This window comes from Balaenoptera borealis, assembly GCF_965194805.1.
Source record: "Balaenoptera borealis genome assembly, chromosome: 14".
NCBI classification, from domain to species: domain Eukaryota; kingdom Metazoa; phylum Chordata; class Mammalia; order Artiodactyla; family Balaenopteridae; genus Balaenoptera; species Balaenoptera borealis.
In genome coordinates, this window is record NC_138875.1 from 4581190 (window position 1) to 4604111 (window position 22922).

The 22922-nt window shown below is 40.3% G+C and overlaps 1 protein-coding gene across 37 annotated transcripts in view; it reads left to right on the forward strand.

The window, feature by feature from the left end:
- Positions 1-22922, forward strand: part of FBXO15 (F-box protein 15) — a 585398-nt gene that overhangs the window by 257745 nt on the left and 304731 nt on the right. Inside the window, exon 11 of one of the 37 annotated variants that reach the window (XM_082355201.1) lies at positions 19169-20955. The exons of the other annotated variants lie outside the window; for them this stretch is intronic. Coding sequence (XP_082211327.1) covers positions 19169-19261 — 93 coding nt within the window. The 3' untranslated portion in view covers positions 19262-20955. Of the gene's footprint in view, positions 1-19168; positions 20956-22922 lie in introns of those variants that run through there. 37 annotated transcript variants of the gene reach the window in all.

A 22922-nucleotide genomic window follows, 5' to 3' on the forward strand; every position in this document is an offset into this window, starting at 1 on the left:
TTTATTTTTGCTTTGGTTTCTTTTGCCTTAGGGCACAAATCCAAAAAAATTTTACTACAATTTATGTCCAAGTGTGTTCGGTCTATGATCTCTTCTGACAGTTTTATGGTTTCAGGTCTTACATTCAGGTCTTTAATCCATTTTGAGTCTATTTTTGTATATGGTGTGAGGAAATGTTCTAATTTCATTCTTTTACACATAGCTGCCCAGTTTTCCCAGCACCACTTATTGAAAAGACCGTCTTTTCTCCATTGTATAGTCTTGTCTCCTTTGTCATAGATTAATTGACCATAAGTGTGTAGGTTTATTTCTGGGCTCTCTATTCTGTTCTGTTGATCTGTGTGTCTGTTTATGTGCCAGTACCAAGCCATTTTGATTACTGTAGTTTTGTAATATAGTCTGAAGTTGTACAAAATAAATAAACAATGAGGATATATTGTACATCACAGGAAAATATAAATAAATCCAGTTCATTCCCCATTTGTTCACCAGTCTACAACTCTGCCTGCCCTAGGAACTTCCAATCAATGTTTTGGACATACGAGGATCATCAGATATGCAAGGAGGGCTGGGAAAAAAAAGGCTAAATTAAAAGCAAATAAACAGAAAAAGGCATGCAGAGAAAATAGGGGGCTGAAAAATATTAACATAAAAATATTTAACATATTTAATATCCTTGGAAGATGAAAATGATCCACTCATGAACCAAGAGGACGATGTTCCTTAAATATTTGACTGACAAAGAAGAGCTCTTCTAAATATAAATATAAAGATATGGATATAGATATAGATATAAAAGCCTAAATATAATGTTTAAGAAAGTCTTGAGGCTTTAGAATAAAAAGATAGAAATAGACATTGGAGAGAAAGAAAGAAAATTAGAGGATCAATCCAGCTGGTCCAATATCTGATAGTAAGAGTTCCAGAAAGAGTAAACAGAAAATTGTACAGAAAAATTATCAGAAGAATAATGTAATAAATATTCCCAGAACCAAAGATTAGTCTCTAGAATGAAATAACCCAATGAATGCCCAGCACAGTGAATAATATAAAAAACCTATCCCAGGTTATATCACCATAAATTTCAGAACAATAAGGAAAAGTTCTGAAAAAAACTTGATGGGTCAAAGAATCTAAAAAAGGGAGACATGAGACTTATCAATAGCAACCCTGGAATCTAGAAGAGGAAGAAAAATCACCTGCAAAATTCTTATTTTCAACCTAAACTTTAATGTTTAGATAGATTGCTATTCAAGATTGAGGGTAGAATAAAGAAATCTTGAGATGTATAGAGTGTCAAGAATTTTCTTCTTTGGCAACTTTTATCAGGAAACCACAAGAAGGCATATTTCAACAAAAGGAGGGCAGGGGGAACTAAGAAAGAGAAAAGACTTGGGCTTTAGGGAACAGAAAATGTTAACAGAGGAGAGAGGGAGATGGGCTTGCCAATGATAGCAAAGCAAATCTCAGGTCAACAGCCACGCGTCATGGTGAGAGAGTGACTGAGGAGAGAGAGAGACATGGGGAGAAAAGTAAAGGGAACTGATGGGTTTTCTGATGCATTTGATCATATGGAAAAATGATGTTGAGAGTTCTGCACAACTGCCAGAGGGTGTAAAAATACATAGTAACTATGCAAAGAAAATGAAAAAAAAAAATGACAAAAGGATACACATATCAACTGCAGGTAAAGCAAAAGGTGGCATAAAAATGAAAATATAATTACAATACGTATTGATTAGAAATAAAGAATTACATGTATACAACTGTATAAATACTAATTTGGGGTTAATTCAAAATGAAATTAAATTATATTGAAAGGTTAAAGAGAGAAAAAGAGCATGCAAGTGTGCTAAAATTCTCAATTCTGAAATTTTGGATTAATGTTGCATAACCTTACTGAATCATAAGAAAAACATATGTGTGTGTGTGTATGTATATATATATATATAAAATCAGGGAGAGTCTAGTTTCCTCTGAGGAAAAGAAAGAAGTGGAAGATCAGGAGACAAGGAATATTATTTTTCTTTTTTGCGGGGGGGATGTGGGGGGTGAAGTAGAAAAGAATAGCTTTATTTCTTTGCCAGGCAAAGGGGACCACAGCAGGCTAATGCCCTCAAAACTGTGTGTCCCGACCTGGAGGGGGTAGTGAAGAGGTTTTGTTTTGTTTTGTTTTTTTCATTGGTGTACAGTTGCTTTACAATGTGGTGTTAGTTTTTGTTATAAGCTTCTTAGAACTATCGACTGTTTAAAACTATTTGCGAACAATACTTTAAGTAAAATAAATATTAATGAAAAGGTAAAGCTAAAAGATCAACCCAGCATTTCTAAAACCTCAAGATACCCAAACAGAACTGGCCTCATGAACAGTGGTCAATACATTGAAGCTACATCCACTGTGGCATCTGAAATCAGTATGGGTGACTTTTTGGCAATGGACCACATCGACCATTGACCAGTGATGATCAATAAAAATGCAAACAAATAAGTCCTTAAAGATGACCTCAGATCACCATCACACAGCAGGAGTACTTTACTGTGAATTGTTTTTCAGTTTACTTTTAGCCACCAGGAGGGTCTGAAGGGGAGATAAATTTTGTTGTGAGGGAAAAGGGAGGAATGCAGCTGGAGGAGAGGGTCACAAGCCCCTCCTCTGTCAGCCAGGCACCCACGTGAGCACGGACACCTCAGGGGCATCAATAAAATGCAGAAATGAGGGCCAAAAGGGATGTGAGAATAAGGAAAATCTCCTGGATTCCTATCTCAAATGATTACTGAAATGTACGAAAGAGAACATAGTTTAAAGCAAATTCTACTTCTTAATTAAAGAATAATCTTAATAGAATCTTGATATATATTCTGTGACACAGCTATATTTATTTTTCTATTTTGTTTTTGGCTGCATTGGGTCTTCGTTGCTGCACATGGGCTTTCTCTAGTTGCCGCGAGCGGGGCTACTCTTCGTTGCGGTGCGTGGGCTTCTCATTGCGGTGGCTTCTCTTGTTGCGGAGCACGGGCTCTAGGTGCGCAGGCTTCAGTAGTTGTGGCTCATGGGCTCTAGAGCGCAGGCGCTGTAGTTGTGGTGCACGGGCTCAGTTGCTCCGCGGCACGTGGGATCTTCCCAGACCAGGGATCGAACCTGTGTCCTCTGCATTGTCAGACGGATTCTTAACCACTGCGCCACCAGGGAAGTCTCTGTGACACAGCTTTAACTGCTTGTTAAATTGATTTTTTTTTTTCTCAGCAAGAATATACTTCTCTTTTCTCCCTTGCTGAATTTAGACCTTTCAAAGAGGGTTGGTTTTTTACTACTTCAAATTAGAGTCTTTAATTTCCCCTAAAAAACATGTGCAGAATATATACCGGCAACTGTCTTTCACCTTTGCCATCAAGTGTTCTGCATTTCTGGAAGGCAAAGGCTCTAAACACGAGGGGATCTATAGACAGCCTATATTTATGCCCTCTACCTGGAGCACCGATGGCTCTTGTGATGTGAGTAACTACTGCATACCAGACACAAGAACAATCCTACCATCTGTTTATGTGCAGGTCACCAGCCAACAGATGGTAAACTTGGGTAAGTTTGCTTTTCTATTTTGAGATTTACTGAGGATGGGGGAGTTTGTTCTCTCTCTCTCTCTTTCTCTCTAATACTGGGGAAGCACTTTCATTTTTAGATAGTGTCGAAGTTCTAGAAAACGCTTGTTTTGTAATCGAAATCAAGAGTTTTCTGTTTGTACAGAGTGCTGCTGTGGAGGGCTGTGAGAGTTCGTCTCGGTGTTTAGGTCCGGTGGGAGAGAAAGTGGTATATGCGGATGTCTGCAGATGTCTTTGGAAGGTCGGGACAGAGAGCCTGGTGGTCAGGTCAGCATCTGGGACACACACACACTGGTGGTGGTTTCTGTGCTAGGAATGGTGGGAGGGTGCCCTGCTATCTCTGTTCTGCTCTGGGAGCGGGTTGGCATTCCTGACAAAGGAGAATCTACTCACTAAATTTAAACGGTACCCTTTCCACAATCTGTTTAACCTGAAGTCCTCAGTATCACCAGCTAGGAACACAAGTAGTGAAAATTTGTTGTCCTGAGACCCATCCTCCCCTAAGCCTGACAGTGAAAAGTTCTGTTGTGTACACAGCTCTGGGCATCCCCTGAGGTGTTTACCTGTGTCCACGAGAAACCTGTCGTCAGCTTCAGGCTCATTTCCACAGAGGAGTCACCCCCTTGTCACGTGCAGGTTCATTGCTCTTGCGAAGTGAACAATTCTGTCTTGTCTTACGATCGTTTATGGGTAGAGGAGGGTCTGGCTGGAGCCCCACAGTATTGAGCACTTTATGTTGTAGCTCCTTCACGTACCACGATCGAGGCTAGCTAAGTCCAAGTTCCTAATGACCCACAAAGCCACGTTACAGTCGAGCTGTAATGACTGGTCTTCATGGTTTGGATTGCTGCAGGTACTTCTGCCGTCAGGGATGCTGTGGGAACCATAGCTTCGCAGGAACCCAGGGTGAGTGACATTTCCTAGCCCCGCAAGTCACCTCACTCCTTCAAACCTAGACATACTCTGCTAGAATGAACAGGTTGGGGTGAATTTGGTGTCATGGTACCCAGAATGAATGTTTGCCCTTTATAGTCAAGTCTTTCTGACTCACAGTAAATCTGTGTTGAGGGACCCCATTGTATCTCTGCCATCTGGCTTTCGTTGTTCCCAGCTTCTCACACCTGACAGTCACGCCTCTGTTGGTCTAAGCTCCAAACCCCAGTGATAGACAAGATTCCACAACCTGGGTGTCTAGCTTCAAATCAGAAAGATATAGATTCTGAGGGTATATATATTCCCCTCTGCCGCTGGAAACATCCAGACCCCCCAGCAAATAGATTGCAGAGGGAGGCATGATATCTAACTTCTTGCACGGAAAAGGGAGGAGAGTAATTCTGGTCCCAACTTGTCAAGAAACAGGAGTTCCAAAACTAATTCTGGTGCCAACTGTGAACGTAATAAAATTATCACCTTGAGACATCAACATTTGCATAACAGTTTATAGTTTACAAAGCTGTAGAGAAAACATAACCATTTATTCCTAAATTCAGTCTTTTTTAAAATTTCCTCCCAAAGTCTAACGGCATCATTTCTTTTGCTTAAAAAAAATCCTTTCACTTAACTCCTTCTCAGTTCCTCAACATGAATTCCATCTTATTCTGGTATTGTTGTTGTGTTAAATCTGATCTGGAGTATTCCCAGGGTAGGCATGCATAGGTTAATAATCAAGATATTCGTTCCTTGCATATACACAAAAAATCTTGCAACATTTTTACTAAATTCAGGTAGTCAGGCCTAGGGGTTGGAGGTTGATACCCAAGGCACTCTCAGACTGGCTCCTCTAAATATATTGTCACTGATTCATGGGTTATCTCTGCGAATAAAACTGATGATCTCAGTTTAACAGGTTTGGTATTTTTATATGATTTTTAAATGTGCCCAAAGAATGAAATCCTTGTTCTGTTAAAAAGCTAACTCAAAACTTCTTTTTCTTCCACTCTCCCATTTAAATATGGATGTAGAATTACTGACTTTTAAAGATCAACCTCAGCATGTAAATGCATTTGTAATGACTATAATTTCTTGCTCTGGACTTTGACTTCCTCAGGATCTGAAAGTAGCATTTGCTGAAGGTTAATGCAGGAAATAGGGTTCCATATTTTGAATGCTGTAAGATACAGTCTAGGGTGATAAAAATTGGTCTGCTTTACGGAATTTAAATGAATTTCAATCTTAGTGCTTCTTGACTGAAAATGAAGAAAATTACTTCCATGAGGGTTTAGAAACATGTTATGTTTGTCATCGTGAACCAGTGGCTCAATCCTATTCTAGGATTTTTATGGGAATTGTATTGGGCCAATTCCTGGGGAATTAGGGAAACAGCTGTCTGAACATGATGCATAGTTTAATAGGAGGTCATTTCTTGGGCCCTTAGCACTCAATGGATGCTAAAGAAACGCAGTAAAATACAATAAACCCAGTGTTACAACCTGGCTCTTCCAAAGGGAACTCCATCACAGTTCAGACGCTTGGGAAACAGCCTGAATGTCCAAGGGCCTGCTTTGTCTCTCGATATTTGTACAAACTTGGGCAACTTATGTAACTTACTGGAACCCAATTTTTATGGAGTAAAGCACATCATGTTTTTTCTTTATATTAATGTTTGTTTTGCGTCTTATTTAAGAACTCTTTCCCTGGGTAGAGGTCATGATGAGGAGATCCTCATATATTATCGTCTAGAAGATTTAATGTTTCATTTTTCATGTAAGATCTGCACTCAATCCACAGTTCATTTCTGTGTAAGTTGTGAAACAATCCAATTTAATTTTTACGTATGCACCTGCATCTATTCCAGCACCATTTATTGATCTGATGACAGGTTTAGTCTGGGTCTGTCTTTTAACCCTCTCTTCTGAAGTAAAACCTCAAACATCTATCAAAAATCACCAGATGTAACCACCTAGAGGGGTGGGATAGGGAGGGTGGGAGGGAGGGAGACACAAGAGGGAAGAAATATGGTGAAATATGTATATGTATAGCTGATTCACTTTGTTATAAAGCAGAAACTAACACACCATTGTAAAGCACTTATACTCCAATAAAGATGTTTAAAAAAAAAAAAAATCACCAGATGTGGTTAGGACTGATTCTGAGCTCTGAATTCCCTTCCAAGGCTACTTTCCACCACATATCAAAATCACGCTCTGTTAATAAATCTTGATATCCCGTATAGCGAGGCTACCCTTCTTGTTCTCTTGTTTTTCCAAAACAGTCTTGAGTATTTGTTTCCTTTTTTTCAATGAAAAAAAATTATGTCATAAAACCATAAACAGGCACACACATACACACACACACACACACACACACACACACGTCCCACAATGGTTTGGGATATTGACTGAAGTTGTACTAAATGTACAGATCATTTTGGAGTGATCTGATATCTTTAGAATATTGAGTAATCCAAGTCAAGAACATGGTATAATTGTGTTTATATAGGTCTTTTTGAATGTTTTACAACGAAACACTGTAGTTTTCTCTTTGGAGAGAGTTCATATATCTTGTTATTGTTAAATATTTGATAATTTTGTTACCATAAATACTTTTTAGGAGAAATAGACTCTACATACAAAAAAGGGCACAAGTCAGTTATAAAGTGGGCACTTGTAAAGTGTTGTGTAAAGCTTGATGAATTATCACCAGGTGGACATACTTGTACAATCACCATCAGTACCCAGAGGACCCTGTGCTTTCCTCCTGAACACTACCTAGCCTTCCTCCCAAAGGCAGCCTTTACCCTAACACCGTATAGTAGCTTCTCCTGTTGATTTTTTAAAACTCTGTTATATCCATTGGTCTTTAGCCTCCTCTTGCATTAATACTACACTCCCTTAATTACTATATCATTCTAATAATTGGATAACCCGTAAAGTAACCTTTCTAACCATATACTTCTTTTTTTACAGATTTTCATTTTTAAAGCATAGCAAAATTGAGTAGAAGGTACAGAGATTTTCCACATACTTCCTGCTCCCACGCATGCATAACCTCCCCCCTATCAGCATCTCTCGTTAGTGATACATTTGTTACAGTTGATGAACCTACATTGACACATCATAGTTACTCAAAGTCCACAGCTTACATTAGGCTTCACTCTTGGTGCTATACATTTTATAGGTTTGGACAATGTGTAATGACATATACCCTTTCTATGGTATCGTACAGAATATTTCCACTACCCTAAAAATCCTTTGTTCCCCCCAATTCATCCCACTCCATCCCAAACCCCAGGCAACCACTGATCTTTTTACTGTCTCCATACTTGTCATTTCTAGCCAGAATCAGAGAGTATTGTAACCTTTTCAGATTGGCTTATTTCACTTAGAAATATGCATTTAAATGTTGTACTTCTTTTTAAATATTGTTTTGGCTATTATGCCACTTTGTATTTCCAGATAAATTTCAAAACTAGTTTGTCAGTTTACACACACACACACACACATACTCGTGCACAATACCTGGTTGGAATTTTTATTGGGATAGTATTAAATATATAGAACAACTTGGGGAAAGTTGCTATATTTAGAATATTGAGTCTTTTAGTTTTGTCCTTTTATTCATTTACATGTTCTTTAATTTTTTCCATAATGTGTATACTTTTCTTTGTGGAGATGTTGCACATTTTAGAACTATTTTGGCTTTCCAATTCTTCTTGAATTAGCTTTGGTAAATTGCATTTTACTAGAAATTGGCCAATTTCATCTAAATTTGAATATTCATTGGCACACATTTATTCAAACATCCTTTTAAAATCTTTTCAGTGTGTTTAGTTTTCATTAACATTCCTCTTTTCATTTACAATATTATTTGAAACTTTTTTTTCTTGATCATTACCATTAAAAGTTTATCAGTTTAACTGGAGTTTTCAAAGAGGCCAAGTTTGATTTTGTTGTTCATCTCTCTTGCATATTTGTTTATAGTTTATATTTTTATCTTTATTATATTCCTTCTTCCACTTTCTTTGAACGTACTTTGCTGTCCTTTATGAAAGAATTCTCCTTAGCCCATTGATTTTCAGCTTGTCTGTGATGTCTGCTGGGATGAAATTTCCCAGTTTTTATTTGCTTGAATATATGTTTATTTCTCCTTTATTCTTCCTTCACATTTTCAATAGTTATAGAATGGTAGGGTGATATATTTCCTAATATCTCTTACATCTCTCTCACACACACGACACACAGGCACACACAAAGACATACGTATGTATGTAGTAGTAGTAACTTACTGGAATGTGATCTCAGGTTTTTAGGACAGCATTTGGTCAAGAAAAGTGACTTCCTTAATTGAAACTTGGACTGTGACCTTGACCTCAGCACCAAGGGCAGATGATGTGTTCATACCCAGCACCATCACACAGCAGATAAGACTGTTCGGAACTGTAGAAAATAATCACATTTGCTTTATTCCTCCTTCACTGACGTTTCCTCCTCTTCCTCCTTCTCTTCCTCCTGTACTTCCTCTTCTTCTTGTTGCCACTCTTACCCCATTTTTCTCCAGATTATCAGAAGGTTAATTTTGTGCCTAGAAAGTTCTGTGGCTCCAGACCAAATACCTATTGTGTTAGTTTCCTGGATTTTTAGTACCCCAAGGGCCCCCTAGCCAAGTTCCCACGTATATTTGTATGATTTATCGGCCACATCAAACTTCAGCACTAGGTATGCACTTTTCCCAAGAGCAAATTCACGAGGAACGGCATGGCATGTAAAAATAGTTTTGGGATGTGACTGCCAAGGCTAGTGATAGGAGCCAGTGTAGCAGCAGCTGGGAAGGAAAGCAGAGTGAATTGCTGCGTAGGAGCATTTCCTGACTTAGAGAGGACTGCAGGGTTGGCTTGGTTTTCAGGGGCAAGCACAGAAACCTGCAGGCTCTGCATCAAAAGGCACGGGATGCGGAGCCAGACATCCAGGGACTGAGAGGTGAGATGTGGGTTATCACACTTATGGCCCACAGACCCCTCAGTCATGTCAATTACAGCAGTTGCTCCTTTCCTCTCTCCAACACGGGCAAAATGATGTTTCTCTCTACTTGCATCTTCCAACATCTTTTCTGAAACCTAATTTCTCCTTCACTTCCAATCTAACTTTTTATCACTTCAGATGAGGGAAAAAAAAAGATATTAATAATTTAAGGGCAGAGAATAATTTTCTAGATAAGGTGACTTGAAAAAGTGAAAGAAGAATTTCACAGCTCTGCATATCTGATTAATCCATGAAAAAAGAAAGCTTTGATGGGGTTCTATCTAATCTTTGTGGATTTGCTTTACTCACCACTCTTGTTTGAAGTGAAACAATGGAATATTGTATCAGAGAAAATTCCTGAACTGTAATACCCTGCTTAGTACTGTATAATATCTTAGATATTGGTGTCCAAAATAATTAAGCACTACCATGTGGTTGGAATCTACTCTCCATACTATTGTGAGACAAACGCCTTAAGCGATATGGTATAAGTTATGTTGAGTAGCAAAAATAATTCCAGAAGTTCTGTCTAATCTCACTCAATATTACAACTTATTTACCTTTATATATTTGGGCAAATGATTTCCTTAATTATCTCCTATAATTGCACATCAAATTAAGCAATGCTCTTTCAAAAGTGATCACCTTAGGAGCCTATATCTTCCTCTGGAGGTGTTTCAGTTCAGAACATGACACGTAGGTGACCTTCTGGGATGACCCTGAGAACATCAGCACATTCTTTCCAATATTCATAAAGACAGTAAATTTTCATCATCAGAGAGTGAATTTTAAGTCTGGAAAGACTCAAGAGAAATAACAATAAAACGAACTCTACTGAATAATAAGAACAATCAAGACAAACTTTATAGTTTCTGATTAGTAAAGCTGAGCAAGTAAAAGTAATGAAATTGATATTTTTATTATGTGATTTGTATCCTGTTCCATAAAGAAATTCTTCTAAATGAATTTTTACATTGTAAATGAATTTTTATATTTGAATAACTATAGCATCCACAATGAGCATTCTCAAGAAGAAAAAATGTTTCACATGGTCTTATACTGTGCGTTCTACTCTGCACTGGGAGACTGAAGCAAGATCTGCAGTGTTAAGAAGGGCCTTGTGTGTGAGTCATTTGAAATGCGCTTTTGCAGGTGTGGTCCTGTGCGTGGTTATTTCATGATGGTCACAATTTCAGCTGAACCCTATACAGCCCCTTTGTCAGTACCTAGGACAGCAATAAGATCTCACCCTTTTAGCAGAGAATTTCTTCTCTAACCTTCTGAGCGTCTTTTGAGAGTACGAGAAATAAATTCTCTCACGTTGAGAAAAGACATTAAAAATTACTTCTAAAATTCCTTTAGATATGTGGTTGTTTTTAATAAAACCAACAGGAGCCCTTCAGGGACGCCCACACAGTTTGAATTCAAATCAAAGGCAGATCATTATCAAGTGACCTTTGGTTCTAAGGACATTACAGTTAATATAGGGATACCACAAGGGTCTCCAGAATTAACAGGTGAAGACTCTCAGAAAATAAATGTCCTAATTTTGAAGACTAAACATAGCACAGAAATTTATTAACAGAATTTGTTTAGAAAATGCTCTTTTCAGAAAAAAAATAAGTTGTGCACTTTCAGGAGAATTGAAAAGTTTATATTGTGTAGTGATTAGATGCAGATAAAGCAATTCACTTTCCCTGTGTTGTTTGGAATACAGTTTGCTACAAAAGATAATCCCACATTTATAATCTGGACATCTTATTATTAGACTTCACTAGGTTTTTATAAAATGCACTGGATATTTGGTAATTATCTTCTCCTCCTCTTAAGCCCTTTAATGCTTCTTAATCCCTGCCCCAGAGTGACCTTTGTAGGGAGGTTGGCTGGCTGCCATTGAGTGGGCATTAAGGTCAGAGCACAAAAATTACAGCACCAAGAGACGTGTGTGTCCTACAGACTTACCCAAAATGGAATCTCTTAGATCTGTTTTCCCCAGTTGCCTTTGGGATCCGATTCGAAATCAATATTTTGTGCTTCAAGCAGATAGAAAGACAAAAGACAAAATTAATTCTACCAACTTTTTTTTAATGAAATGGGAATTTTTAATTGATGTTACTATAAGCAAACTATACACATACATGCATACACATCTCTTTACAAGTTAATTTTGGAAGAGAACACCCACACAGGGGAATTTGTCATGTTCTACCTCGCATACCTTGGGGAGCATAAAGTATAAATAAAATGCATGATCGTTATTATGTTAATGCATGGTATGTTATTATTATGTTATATAGACTAAGAGATTACCAACAAACTATTGATTCATGTAAATAATTTCTGTTGGTTTCTTACTTCACAGGGTAAAAATAAAGGTCTGAATAAAAGATTCTCATACCCACACACTTAATTAGTATACTTTGTTACTCCTCAAGGTTCTTACAAAGTGGAAGTGTATATTTTTGAAGAAACATTTAGTTCTTAACAAATAAAATTCTTTTATTTTTGCTATGCTAAATATAGCATATTGCAAATGGGTTTACTAATCCTTTTAAACTTCATTACCTGGAGAAGCATTTAGATTCAGAATGTGAAGTGCCAATCATTCAGAAAGAACACATATTTCTCTATGGAATTGCCTCAAGAATAAAAGAAAAATTCTTTTATTATTTCATAAATTATTTGCAGTGCAGAAAGCAACAGGAGAGCAGAAGTCTGTCTGGGGCTGGGTCCAGGGTGTCAAACACGTTTTCCTTGCTAATGTGGGCTGGTGCGAGGCCCTGAGAGAGCCGAGTCCCAAAGGTGCAGGTGTCTCAATCCAGGAGGTCAAAGCAGAGAACAGAGGAAGTGCTTTCTGAATTTGAGCAAAAAATTTTTTGTGCCACTTTCCCACGTTGTTCTTAAATTTTCCCTCTCTTGAAAAATAGATTATCTATTATTTAATTCTCTCACCGCACAGGTACTGGGGCTAGAATGATGGAAGACAGAGCCTTGGACCTCTGCTTTTATGGAGCTTATGGGTGTGTGTGAGGGGTGTTCAGACAATTGGGAATCAGTATAAAAAGCTCTATCCTGGGTGAAGGGCCTCATGTTCTGAGAACACAGGGGAGAGGCCCCCAGCCTAGCCTGGTCTTTGCGTAGGAGGACTTGGGGCCAAGTTCACCTTCTTAGAGGAAGTTATCAAGCAGGTACCTACTTTAGCCCAGTAAAAAACAAAAGTGAGGAAGAGTGTCCCAAGCAGAGGGAAGAGCAAGCCCAGAAGCCTGGAAACAAGAGAATGGTTTTTTGAGAAACAGAATGAGCTTCAGTATGGCTGGAGCCTAGAATAGATTGGGTTTGGCGGCTGAGCAGTCCGGGGACAGGGGCCGGGCAATGGAGGAAATGGTAAGACAACAGAACGCAGAGGCCGGTGAGGCTACATCTGAAGGGCTTTTGCAAGATGAGGAAAGAAATGTACAGTTACTCTAAGAGAGGTGGGTAGCTTGAAGGATTTTAAGCAGCAGAGTGACACAATTAGAACTGAATTTTAAAAGCTTCCTTTCATCCTCTCTATGCAGTCCTTCTAATGTCTGAAGACAGCTAACGTGCTCTATTCCCATTTCCTTCATTCTTCAAGTGGGGAGGTTTCCAGAACTTTCAACGAGATAACCTTCTTCTGAGCAAATCTATTTTTTTAATGTTCCTCTTAAAATAAGGAATCTGAAGCAGAATAGAATGGTTCAGATGAGATATATAAACAGCATATAGCATAGTACGATTCTGCTACCCTTGTTTTCTTGGATATTACTCTCTTATTAGAGCAGATTTAAATTGCTGTGGCACATTGTTTATTCATTTTGAGCTTATAGTAAACTAAAGCAACATAGACATTTTTTTTCCCCTAACTAAAATTGATGTTTAGTCAAGTCTCACCCATCTTGTGTAAGTAAGAGTTTACATATCCCTGTCAAATGTCACGTTAATGGTTTCCGTCCATCATTCATGTCTATCGAGATTGTTTTGGATCTTGCTTATGTCATTTGAGGCACTGGCCATCTATCTTAGCCTGTGTCAGCTGCAAATTTAATAAGGATGATTCCTGTATCTTCATCCAACTAGCAACTTCTCTCTGGAGTTTCCTCTCCTGGTTGATAAGAATGATATTTTTTACCTTTATTTATTCAGACAGAGAGAAATCCACTGAAGTACTTTCCAAACCACATCTTATAAGTTTCAAAATAATATCACAAAGAACGTGGCGAAAATGTCTTGATGAAATCAATTCATATGATTTCTTTGATATTTTCCCTATCTTCTAGTGTAGTGAGCCATTTAAAAGTGGTTAGTAAGCATCTTTTTACCTTTATAACAATCAATTAAAAAGAACTTGTAAAACTTGGCCAGGTGTCAGCATCCATCTTCCTCACCTGTAGTTTCTGGGTTGCATGATTTCTCCCCAACCGGAATGATCCATCTGCTATCTCCATGGTCTGTCAGCTCTTCTGTCCTCTGCGATTTTCTGAGAATTACCAAAGGGTTGAGGTCCCTTGATGGCACTTTTCACACTGGATTTTAATGGACAGGTAACTTCTCTCTACCCCGACCCTCCCCTGTCTTCCAGCAGTGATTCCCCCATTGGTAAAATGAAGACTGCAGTACCTAACCTTGGGGCGGTTGTGAGGATTGCATGAGTTCACACATGCATGTTCTGATTTCTTATTAGCACAGTGTCTGGCTCACAGCAAGTGCTCAGTGATGGTAAGCGTTAGCTATGAATGAATTTGCAGATAGTCGCTCTCTGTTTATTAACATTTGGCTAAATTCTTTGAGACCTCAGGCTAGTCTTATTACCTCTTTGAAAATAAAATTCTAGTCTGTGATATGAGGATGACAATCACCTCTACTGTTTATCTCACAGAGGATCAAATACAGCACTATGACAGGTTTGGTGCCCACAGATATGGTTTAGGTACATATCGATGGTGGAATGACTGAGCCCGAACTTAGCCATGTTTAAGCACAGCATAGCTTCAAGAGACAAATGCGGATAAACAGTAGACACAGTTTGGTTTAACTTATTTTTTTTCATAAAATCATTTCTGGTCATTCACCAACCAAGTCAGACATCTTGATGGTGTGTCAGTTTTGAGATAGTTATGAAATGGAACACATACGGATTTTGCTTGCAATGACTATAGTCATAAGTGGTTTTCCATTGTCATTCATGTAGTACAATTGAATGAGCCAGTTATTAAATTCTCAAAAATACATCCACTTGATAGTGAGAAGCTGTATTTTAAAACATGTATAAAATAAATAATAGGTGTGCTTTATCAAAATAAATTTTATTAAACTAAAAATATATTGTGCCATTTTCCCTTGTGTAGTTCTGCCAGAGTTGGTCCATGTAATAATTCTTTGTACTCTGTTCCGGTAGACAGGATACTCCCATACAAAGGAGATGATGAGAATGCAAAAGAGGGTCAGTGTGAAGTTTAGTTCAAAAATAAGTCTGTGTTTAATCAGAAGGGAACTCTTCCCATTCACGTTGTAAATAAACACAGGTGCATGACGGGGTGGTGGGACAGGAGCCTAAATATTTCTGAAAAACACTCCTTCTGTTCCATCTCTAACACCACTGACCTGGTTTTGGCTTAACTTAATTTGAGGGATTATTGGGAGAATTAAATGTATTGCCTATAAAAGGCAGGCACACAGTTGTGGCTCCACATCTGGTAGGTTTTAGCGCTTATTGCTTCTAAGACCTCTCTCTGGCTAGTACAGCCAGAAAGGGAGAGATAAACAGACGAGCCAAGATGCACAAAAGAGGGAAAACAGACACCCTAATAGGTCAGTTCCTAGGTTATTATAATAGGAGATTTGAAATTGAAAAGAGCCCTCGTTGACTCCTGCCTCTTCAGTCCAGGAATGAAGTCTAGGAGTTGGAACAGAGAAATCAGAGAGGGTCTTTGTACAGAAGTTTGAGAAAATTGAAGCTAGCGTTGCCATCAGAAGTTTCTGCCTGGGCAGCCTGACCCTGTGCAGGGCATGGCACTGCCAGATGTTAATTAGTCTTGGGTAAGCGTTATTGACTTCTCACGTGGCTCCATAAACCATGCCCGTAGCTGGCATTTGGGGCAAATGCCGTTCCATTTTTGGCTCGCTCGTCGGTCCTATCTTAGCCGGGGCTGGGAGGAGTGGAAGTTCTGTCGCGGCCCTGATGCTGTCTGTGCAGATGTTTAGACGCATCAGTTAGTAGCAATCGAGCAGCCTTCTTAGTTAACCTCTAGTTTCCTGGCTGCGTTCCAGCTCCAAACTGTCGCCAGTTGTGTAAAACACTGGAGGGGTGCAGAATTCTTTCTGCCAGACATTTCATTTATTCGTTTTTGTTTGTTTGCTTGTTTAGAAATAAATGTCTGAAGTTGAAGCCACTTCAGAAAGAGGAAGTTGGTTGGGGGGGGGTAGGGTGTGTGTGGTGTCCTGTTAAAAAAAAAAAGCTACTGATAACCAGAAGGGAGTATTCTAAACAGATTTTTTAAGGAGGGCATGTAGCTGACATTTGTTTGCTTACCCCAAATTCATTCCCCTTTCTTCCTTGCAAACAGATTGCTGCCTTTATCTGGTAATTCACGTTCCTCTATAATGCAGGACATGTATAATAATGTTTAAAAAGAAAAAGGGAGAGAAAACAAGATAACACCTCAACCCTCTGGGTGAAGAAGAGGAAAAAAGGATACCAAATCCCTCTCAAATTGATATAATGACATTTAGGGCTGTAGTTGGCAAAATAATGGCCCCAAAGATGATCACACCCTGTTCCCTGGAACCTGTGAATGTGTTACTTTACATGACAAAGGGGAATTAAAGTTGCAGATGGAATTAAAATTGCTTATCAGTTAACCCTAAACTAGGGAGATTATCCTGCACTCTCCGGGTGGCCCCAATATAATCAAGGCAATCCTTCAAAGTGGAAGAGGGGCAAAGAGTCAGAGGGATGAGATGCTAGACTCACCCCTCCATTGCTGGTTCTGAATGTGGAGGAGACCCACAAGCCAAGAAATGCCGGGGGCCTCTGACACTGGAAACGTTCAGGAAAAGGGAACCAACGCTTCCCCCTTCCCTCCAGGAGGGAATGCCGCCCGCCAACACCTCAGTGTAGCCCAGTGAGACCTGATTTAGACTCTTAACAGAACTGCGAGATCAATGTGTGCTGTCTTAAGCCACTGCGTCTGTGGTGACTGCCACAGTCCCTCCTCCTGACACACTCACTCAGCGTGTCCTCAAGGAGGGGCTTTCTCTCCCTCCCCAAATGTACCTGGAGGTTCCCACCGGAAAGCCTGTGCTAGCTGCTTCTTGCACACATCAGCTCCTTTCTCCACTTTGAGTCTCTGCTTCACCACGTCACCTGGAGCATGCTCTTTCTCCAGCCCTTTACTTGGGCTTTCTCTGTCCTCTTTTCTTCACGGCATGCACTGAAAATTTTATATCAGATATTATTATTTTCTTGTTTTCCATCTGTTTTCACCGCTAGAGTGAGAGATTTGTGAGGCCAGGAACTGTATCTCCTTAGTTTTCTGATGCACCCCCAGGGCCAGCACAGCACTGGGTCCATAGCTATGCACAGTGTCTACGTTAATTTTTAAAAACCAATGTATTTATATTAATTTTCTTTCTGAGCTACTGATTTTATGATGTTTATCTATCTGCAATTTTGTGCTTAATTATTGTAACGTTAAAAATAACATTATTTAACACTTAACATATATAACATTTAGAACACCCCTCAATTCTAATTTTTAAAATTTTCTTTGCTATTCTTAACAGGTGTGCTTTTTTCATATCAGCTTGATAATCATTCTGTTATATTCTCCAAAGTGCATATTGAGACTTTGATTGGTATTAAAGTTAATGTATAAATTAATTTTTGGAAGAATCTTTATCCTTCCAGTATGCTGCCTTCTCATTAAGTGTCACAGTATGGTTCTCCTTCTATTTAAATATTCTTTTAACCTCTCAGAAAAGTTTTATATTTTTAAGTAAAGCTTCCTAGTTCCTAATTTATTTTTTGTTAGCTTGTTCGGAGGTATTTTATTTTATAGGTTGCTATTATAAATTGATTCTTTTACTGTTATATTTTTTTTCATATTTATAATTTATTTTATTTTATTTATTTTTGGCTGCATTGGGTCTTTGTTGCTGCACGCGGGCTTTCTCTAGTTGCAGCGAGCGGGGGCTACTCTTCGTTGCGGTGCGTGGGCTTCTCATTGCGGTGGCTTCTCTTGTTGCAGAGCACGGGCTCTAGGCACGCGAGCTTCAGTAGTTGTGGCACATGGGCTCAGTAGTTGTGGCGCATGGACTTAGTTGCTCCGCGGCATGTGGGATCTTCCCAGACCAGGGCTCGAACCCGTGTCCCCTGCATTGGCAGGCAGATTCTTAACCACTGAGCCACCAGGGAAGCCCCTACTGTTATATTTGCTAATTGTTGACTGCTGATATATTAAAAAGGATTTTGGTCTATTTTGTTTCAGCTGCATAAGTGAACTTTCAAAAAATATATTCTAAGGGTTTATTTTTTTAATAGATTCTATAGCATTGTTGGGAGGATTAAATGACATGCACAGTATATTTTACAGAGTGTAAGCTCTCAGTAAATACTTATTTTTCTTCCTCCCTTTGTCCCCTTTCTCTTCATGCTTGCTATGGCGCATAATCAATTTCCATATGTATAAAGGCCATTTTGTTCTCTGCTTTCCAATAGTTATAGTTCTTATTTTGTTTCATGGGTTGTTATATTAGTTAGAACTTCAAAAATGAGTATTAATTAATTAATTAACCAACTATCTATTTATTACCAGCTAATTAATTAACTATTAAAGCTAATAATTAATTGATTATTAATTAACTATTAATAGCTGTTAATAATAGTTTAAGAAAACATCTTATAATTCCTGGTTTCCCAAGAGATTTTTAACTTTCTCATATTTTTAACTTTCTCATATTTTTCTAAGTCTCTTATTGAATCTTTTCATATGATTCATTACATTTATGTATTTCCTAATATTCTATTGTCCTTCAATTTCTACTTGGTCACAGGGTAAATTTTTAATATGTTATATTGATTTAGGTTGGAAGTATTTTATTTTGAATTTTTTGCTTCTATTATATAAGTAAAAGGGAACTACAGTCAACTTCTCTTATCAATTGTAGGTTTTCATGTTAGAGTAATGTGGGCTTTATAAGATGAATGGAGAGGCTTTTTATCTCTTTCAGTGCTCTGAAACCAATCTCTCTCTCTTTCTCTTACACTTCAGTAAACGACAGTCTTTTATCCAGTTATTCAAGCAACTTAAGAGTTACCTAGTTCATTGAATCGAAGATAGCATTACTCTTAAACTATACCATTAGTTTATGTACCAGTAAGAAAGAAGAAAATGCTGCTTGTGACCAAAAGAAGTTTTGCCACTTGTAATTTTTCGTTTATAACTTATTAAAATCTATTTAGAGTCCCTTAAGATACAGCTTTTAACATCGTATATTAGCTTTGTATAGATAAAAATAAAAGCATAAGTAAAATACACGTAGGGTGTTCCTGAATTTTTTTCACTTTTGGAATTCTGCTCCTCTGGGTCATCCAGACACCTCATCATCTGTGCCCACGACACCATCATCAGCTGGGCAGACCAGTGATGCCCCTCTGTGATCTCAGAATGTCTCCTCCCAGCTGCTGAAATCATTCCGCGAGCGGTCCTTCTCACTCACGGGCAATGGCAACTGCTTAACGACGGCCTCTGTGACGTAAGCTGTGATTTCAGGTGCATCCCAACTTCAGGTGTCTTAGTATGAATGAAATACGGTACCTGATTTCTCTCTCTTCCTCACCCTCCACATCCAAACTATTAGCAAGTGGTTATAGTTCTATCTCAAATGATTTATATCTTGTACTTATTAAATCTACTCATTTCTGTCGATTCCCACTGTCACACCCTTGGTCTAGGTGACCATAAACTTTCATCTGGATGAGGACAACCCTCTAAGTGGTCTCACTAAGCGGTCTCCCCCCTTGGCCCCCTAAAATTTCATTTCCACACGGTAGCAAGTTTTCTTCAACTCCTTATGGTGGTCCTCAAGTCACTGCATCATCTCTGGCTGTCCCCTAAGTGCCGTATTTTGGTTCCTTAGACATGCCAAGCTTTTCCCGACGCTTGTATATGCTTTTCCAAGCTCATGCATGTCCTCATCCTCTGTGTGTCAGCATAAATAGCATTCCTCAGCCACATCTTCCTGATGTCTAACTTTCATGCCCCTGCTCTTGTTATGGTCTGTTTCCAAGAGTCTCAAGAATCGTTGGAGGGAAGTATTTTCTCAGCCTGTGTGTCCGAGGGTCTCTTTCTATTGTCTTATCTGGTGAATGTCGTCTAGGCTGTGGGAAGTTCTCTCCAAACTCATCCTCTAGACGCCGTGTCTCTGCCTGATGAGGGAAGGCTCATCCCAGCCCTGTCGCCTGGTCCCTGACTGTCAGTATTGTGGAATACAGAAATAATTTCAGTCCCCAACACACCTTTGCCGGGATGTCCTTGACCAGTTTAATTACCTCCCTCTTCCCCGGCCTTTGTAGAGAAACTCGTTGTCCCCAGCTTCTGGACGGCATTTCTGTTTATGACGTAACCTGAGTCCCAGCCAGGCCACAGCTTATTTGACCAGGCTGCTCAGTGACTAAGCAAATGATCTTCTTGAAAAAGTTCAAATAAGAGAGAGAGAGAAGAGAGTTTTCCCGTAGTAGGAATTTGAACTGAAAAGTTACCGGGAGATAGGACCAGCCGAGGAAGCACCGACGGGTAGTGGACACCAGGGCAGCGGGGGAGAGAGGAGAGGTCTGCAGGGGAGGCATACTGAGAATACGTATCACTGAAGAGGAGGCTGGAGAGACAGGCAGGCAGACAGACAGACAGACTAAGAAACTGGGAGGCGCTGCCCTGGTCAGGACATTAATCCTCTTTTTCATTAGGAACATCAGCAACTCCTTTCAGTTCTGTTCTGAGTCACACACATGGCACGTGCGTGTCCATGTGTGCGGGCGTGTGTCTGCACACATGACCTCCTCTGTCCTAACCAGCACATGCTGCCCGTGCGTGTACACATGTGTGCAGGCATGTGTCTGCACGCGTGACCTCCTCTGTCCTAACCAGCACATGCTGCCCGTGCGTGTACACATGTGTGCGGGCATGTGTCTGCACGCGTGACCTCCTCTGTCCTAACCAGCACATGCTGCACGTGCGTGTACACGTGTGTGGGCATGTGTCTGCACGCGTGACCTCCTCTGTCCTAAACAGCACATGCTGCCTGTGCGTGTACACATGTGTGCAGGCATGTGTCTGCATGCATAAGCTCCCCTTTGCTAGCTCCTGAGATCCAAGCCTCCTTTAATACTCTCCTTCTTCGAGCTGAGCTGGGGCTTCTCGGGGTCAGTGAGGGAAGAGTGCGCCCCCTCCGGCCTGTTTAGCAGGGTCCTCAGCCAGGGGCCTGCAAGGCCCTGTGAGAACGAGCTCAGGGGGTGAAAGCTCCTTGCCCTTCACGACGCAAGAGCCTCTGTTGATGTCCCAGAGCCCCCTGGTTCCTGCCCCTTGCCCACCCGCTTCACGTGGAGAGACCACAGCTCGGAATCCAGTGCCTCATGGCCTGGCCCTGGCCCAGGGTGTCCTGGTGACATGAGCGGCCTGTGACTCCGAGTTGACTAGACAGGCAGGGGTGGGAGTGGGGGGCAAAGCCTTATGTGCCTAAGAAGCAGGACCCCCAGGACGGGCTGCCTGACCGCGGGCTGCTCTGGACCCTGAGCTGGGGCGGGCGTCCAGGCGGGGCGTGAGGGGTGGACCTGAGGGTGGACACCATCCCCTTCTGTCCTCCCAGCAGGCAGGGCTCGTCTCACTGGTGGGAAGGAGTAGTTTGTCACTGATTTTATTCTTTCCTTCATCCATTTTGATTCTTTTTGGATTTAGTCCAAATTCCTCTGATTCTGAAAACAGACTAAGTCAGTTTTACTGCTGGTTTTGTTTTTGTTTATTCATTTCGTGAATGGGCTTTCATTTTCATCTTTAAATGTGTCTTCCTTGGTACATCAGTGACCTGTTGGAGGAGCTGCACCAGGGCTGCCAAAGTGCTATCGGGGTGGACCCAGACCTTAAGTTATCCAGAACGTACCCCATTCCTTATACAATCTGGTGAATCTGTATTCTCCAGAATCCACGTGAAACCAAGGAAGCAGCTCACAATTCCGTGTCTATTCGTTTCACAAATCTGGAGCCATTCTGAAAGTATGTACACGTCTTAAAATAGGTTTCATTTACTTAGGAAAAAAATCAAATGCTATTTTAATGTAAAGAGTTTCCTTTTTCTTCTTGTTTCATAAAAACCCAACACAATTCATTTGGTAATGTAAATTCTCCTTTTTGTTTTAAGAAATTATGGAGGATATCTCAAGTTCCAAAACCTTTTATAGTGTCAAAGCAAACATTGCACCAGACATAGTGAGACACATAAGGAAGCCTTTACTCATGGCTATTGCAACAGAGAGGAGGGGCCAGAACTCAGCCTGAGCTCCAGGGACACATGGGCTGGGCAGTTTTTAAGAGCTGGGGTGAGGGAGTCCTGGGCCACTGTGTTTGCTAGTTTGCCTTCCGCAAAAAAAAAAGTGAACTTTCTCATATCTTCAGGCAGAAGGTGGTTTTACACGTTAGAGGAAGGCCCCTCTGAGAGGTGGGGAACCTCTTCCTCAAAGATCCCATTTAAAGGGGGTGGCTCCCAGGTCCTAGAGAAAGGTAGTCTTCGGTTGTAAAACCGACAAGAGGCTTTTAAAAATATATAAAAGAGGCATTTACAATTACAAGGTTTTCTACAGTAAAGGCTGTAAGGGAAGAGAGGGCAGGGCCAAGCATCAGGAAGAAGCCTGTCTAAAGTCTAGTCAAGGCGAGGCGATATCAAGGCCTCTTGGTCACTAGAAGTCATCGAGTAAAAGGGCAGACAGAGGACAACGAATTTCCCTATTCAGGGTTGTGTGTGTGTGTGCGTGCATGCGTGCGTGTTTTCCATTTGCACCAGGAAAGCTAAAATGATTTTTAGACTCGTAAGCCTGTGAGGAGGAGAATCGTGGCTCCAGGTAGAGCTCAACACCCCCTGGATGCTCTAGAATTCTCCCTGGGCCACTGTCCTGGGGCGGATTTTGTTCGGAGCATCAGGTACCTATGCTTCCAGCATCCTTTCGGGCTGAAGACACGAGCGCTGGGACATGGCAGAGGTGCTTTGGAGCAGGCATCCTTGTCTGGATCAGCGGTGGCCCTGGGCTCTGGCACAGGCCGTGGAGAGGATGCTGGCCTCGGGAGGAGAGCGGCAGGCTGT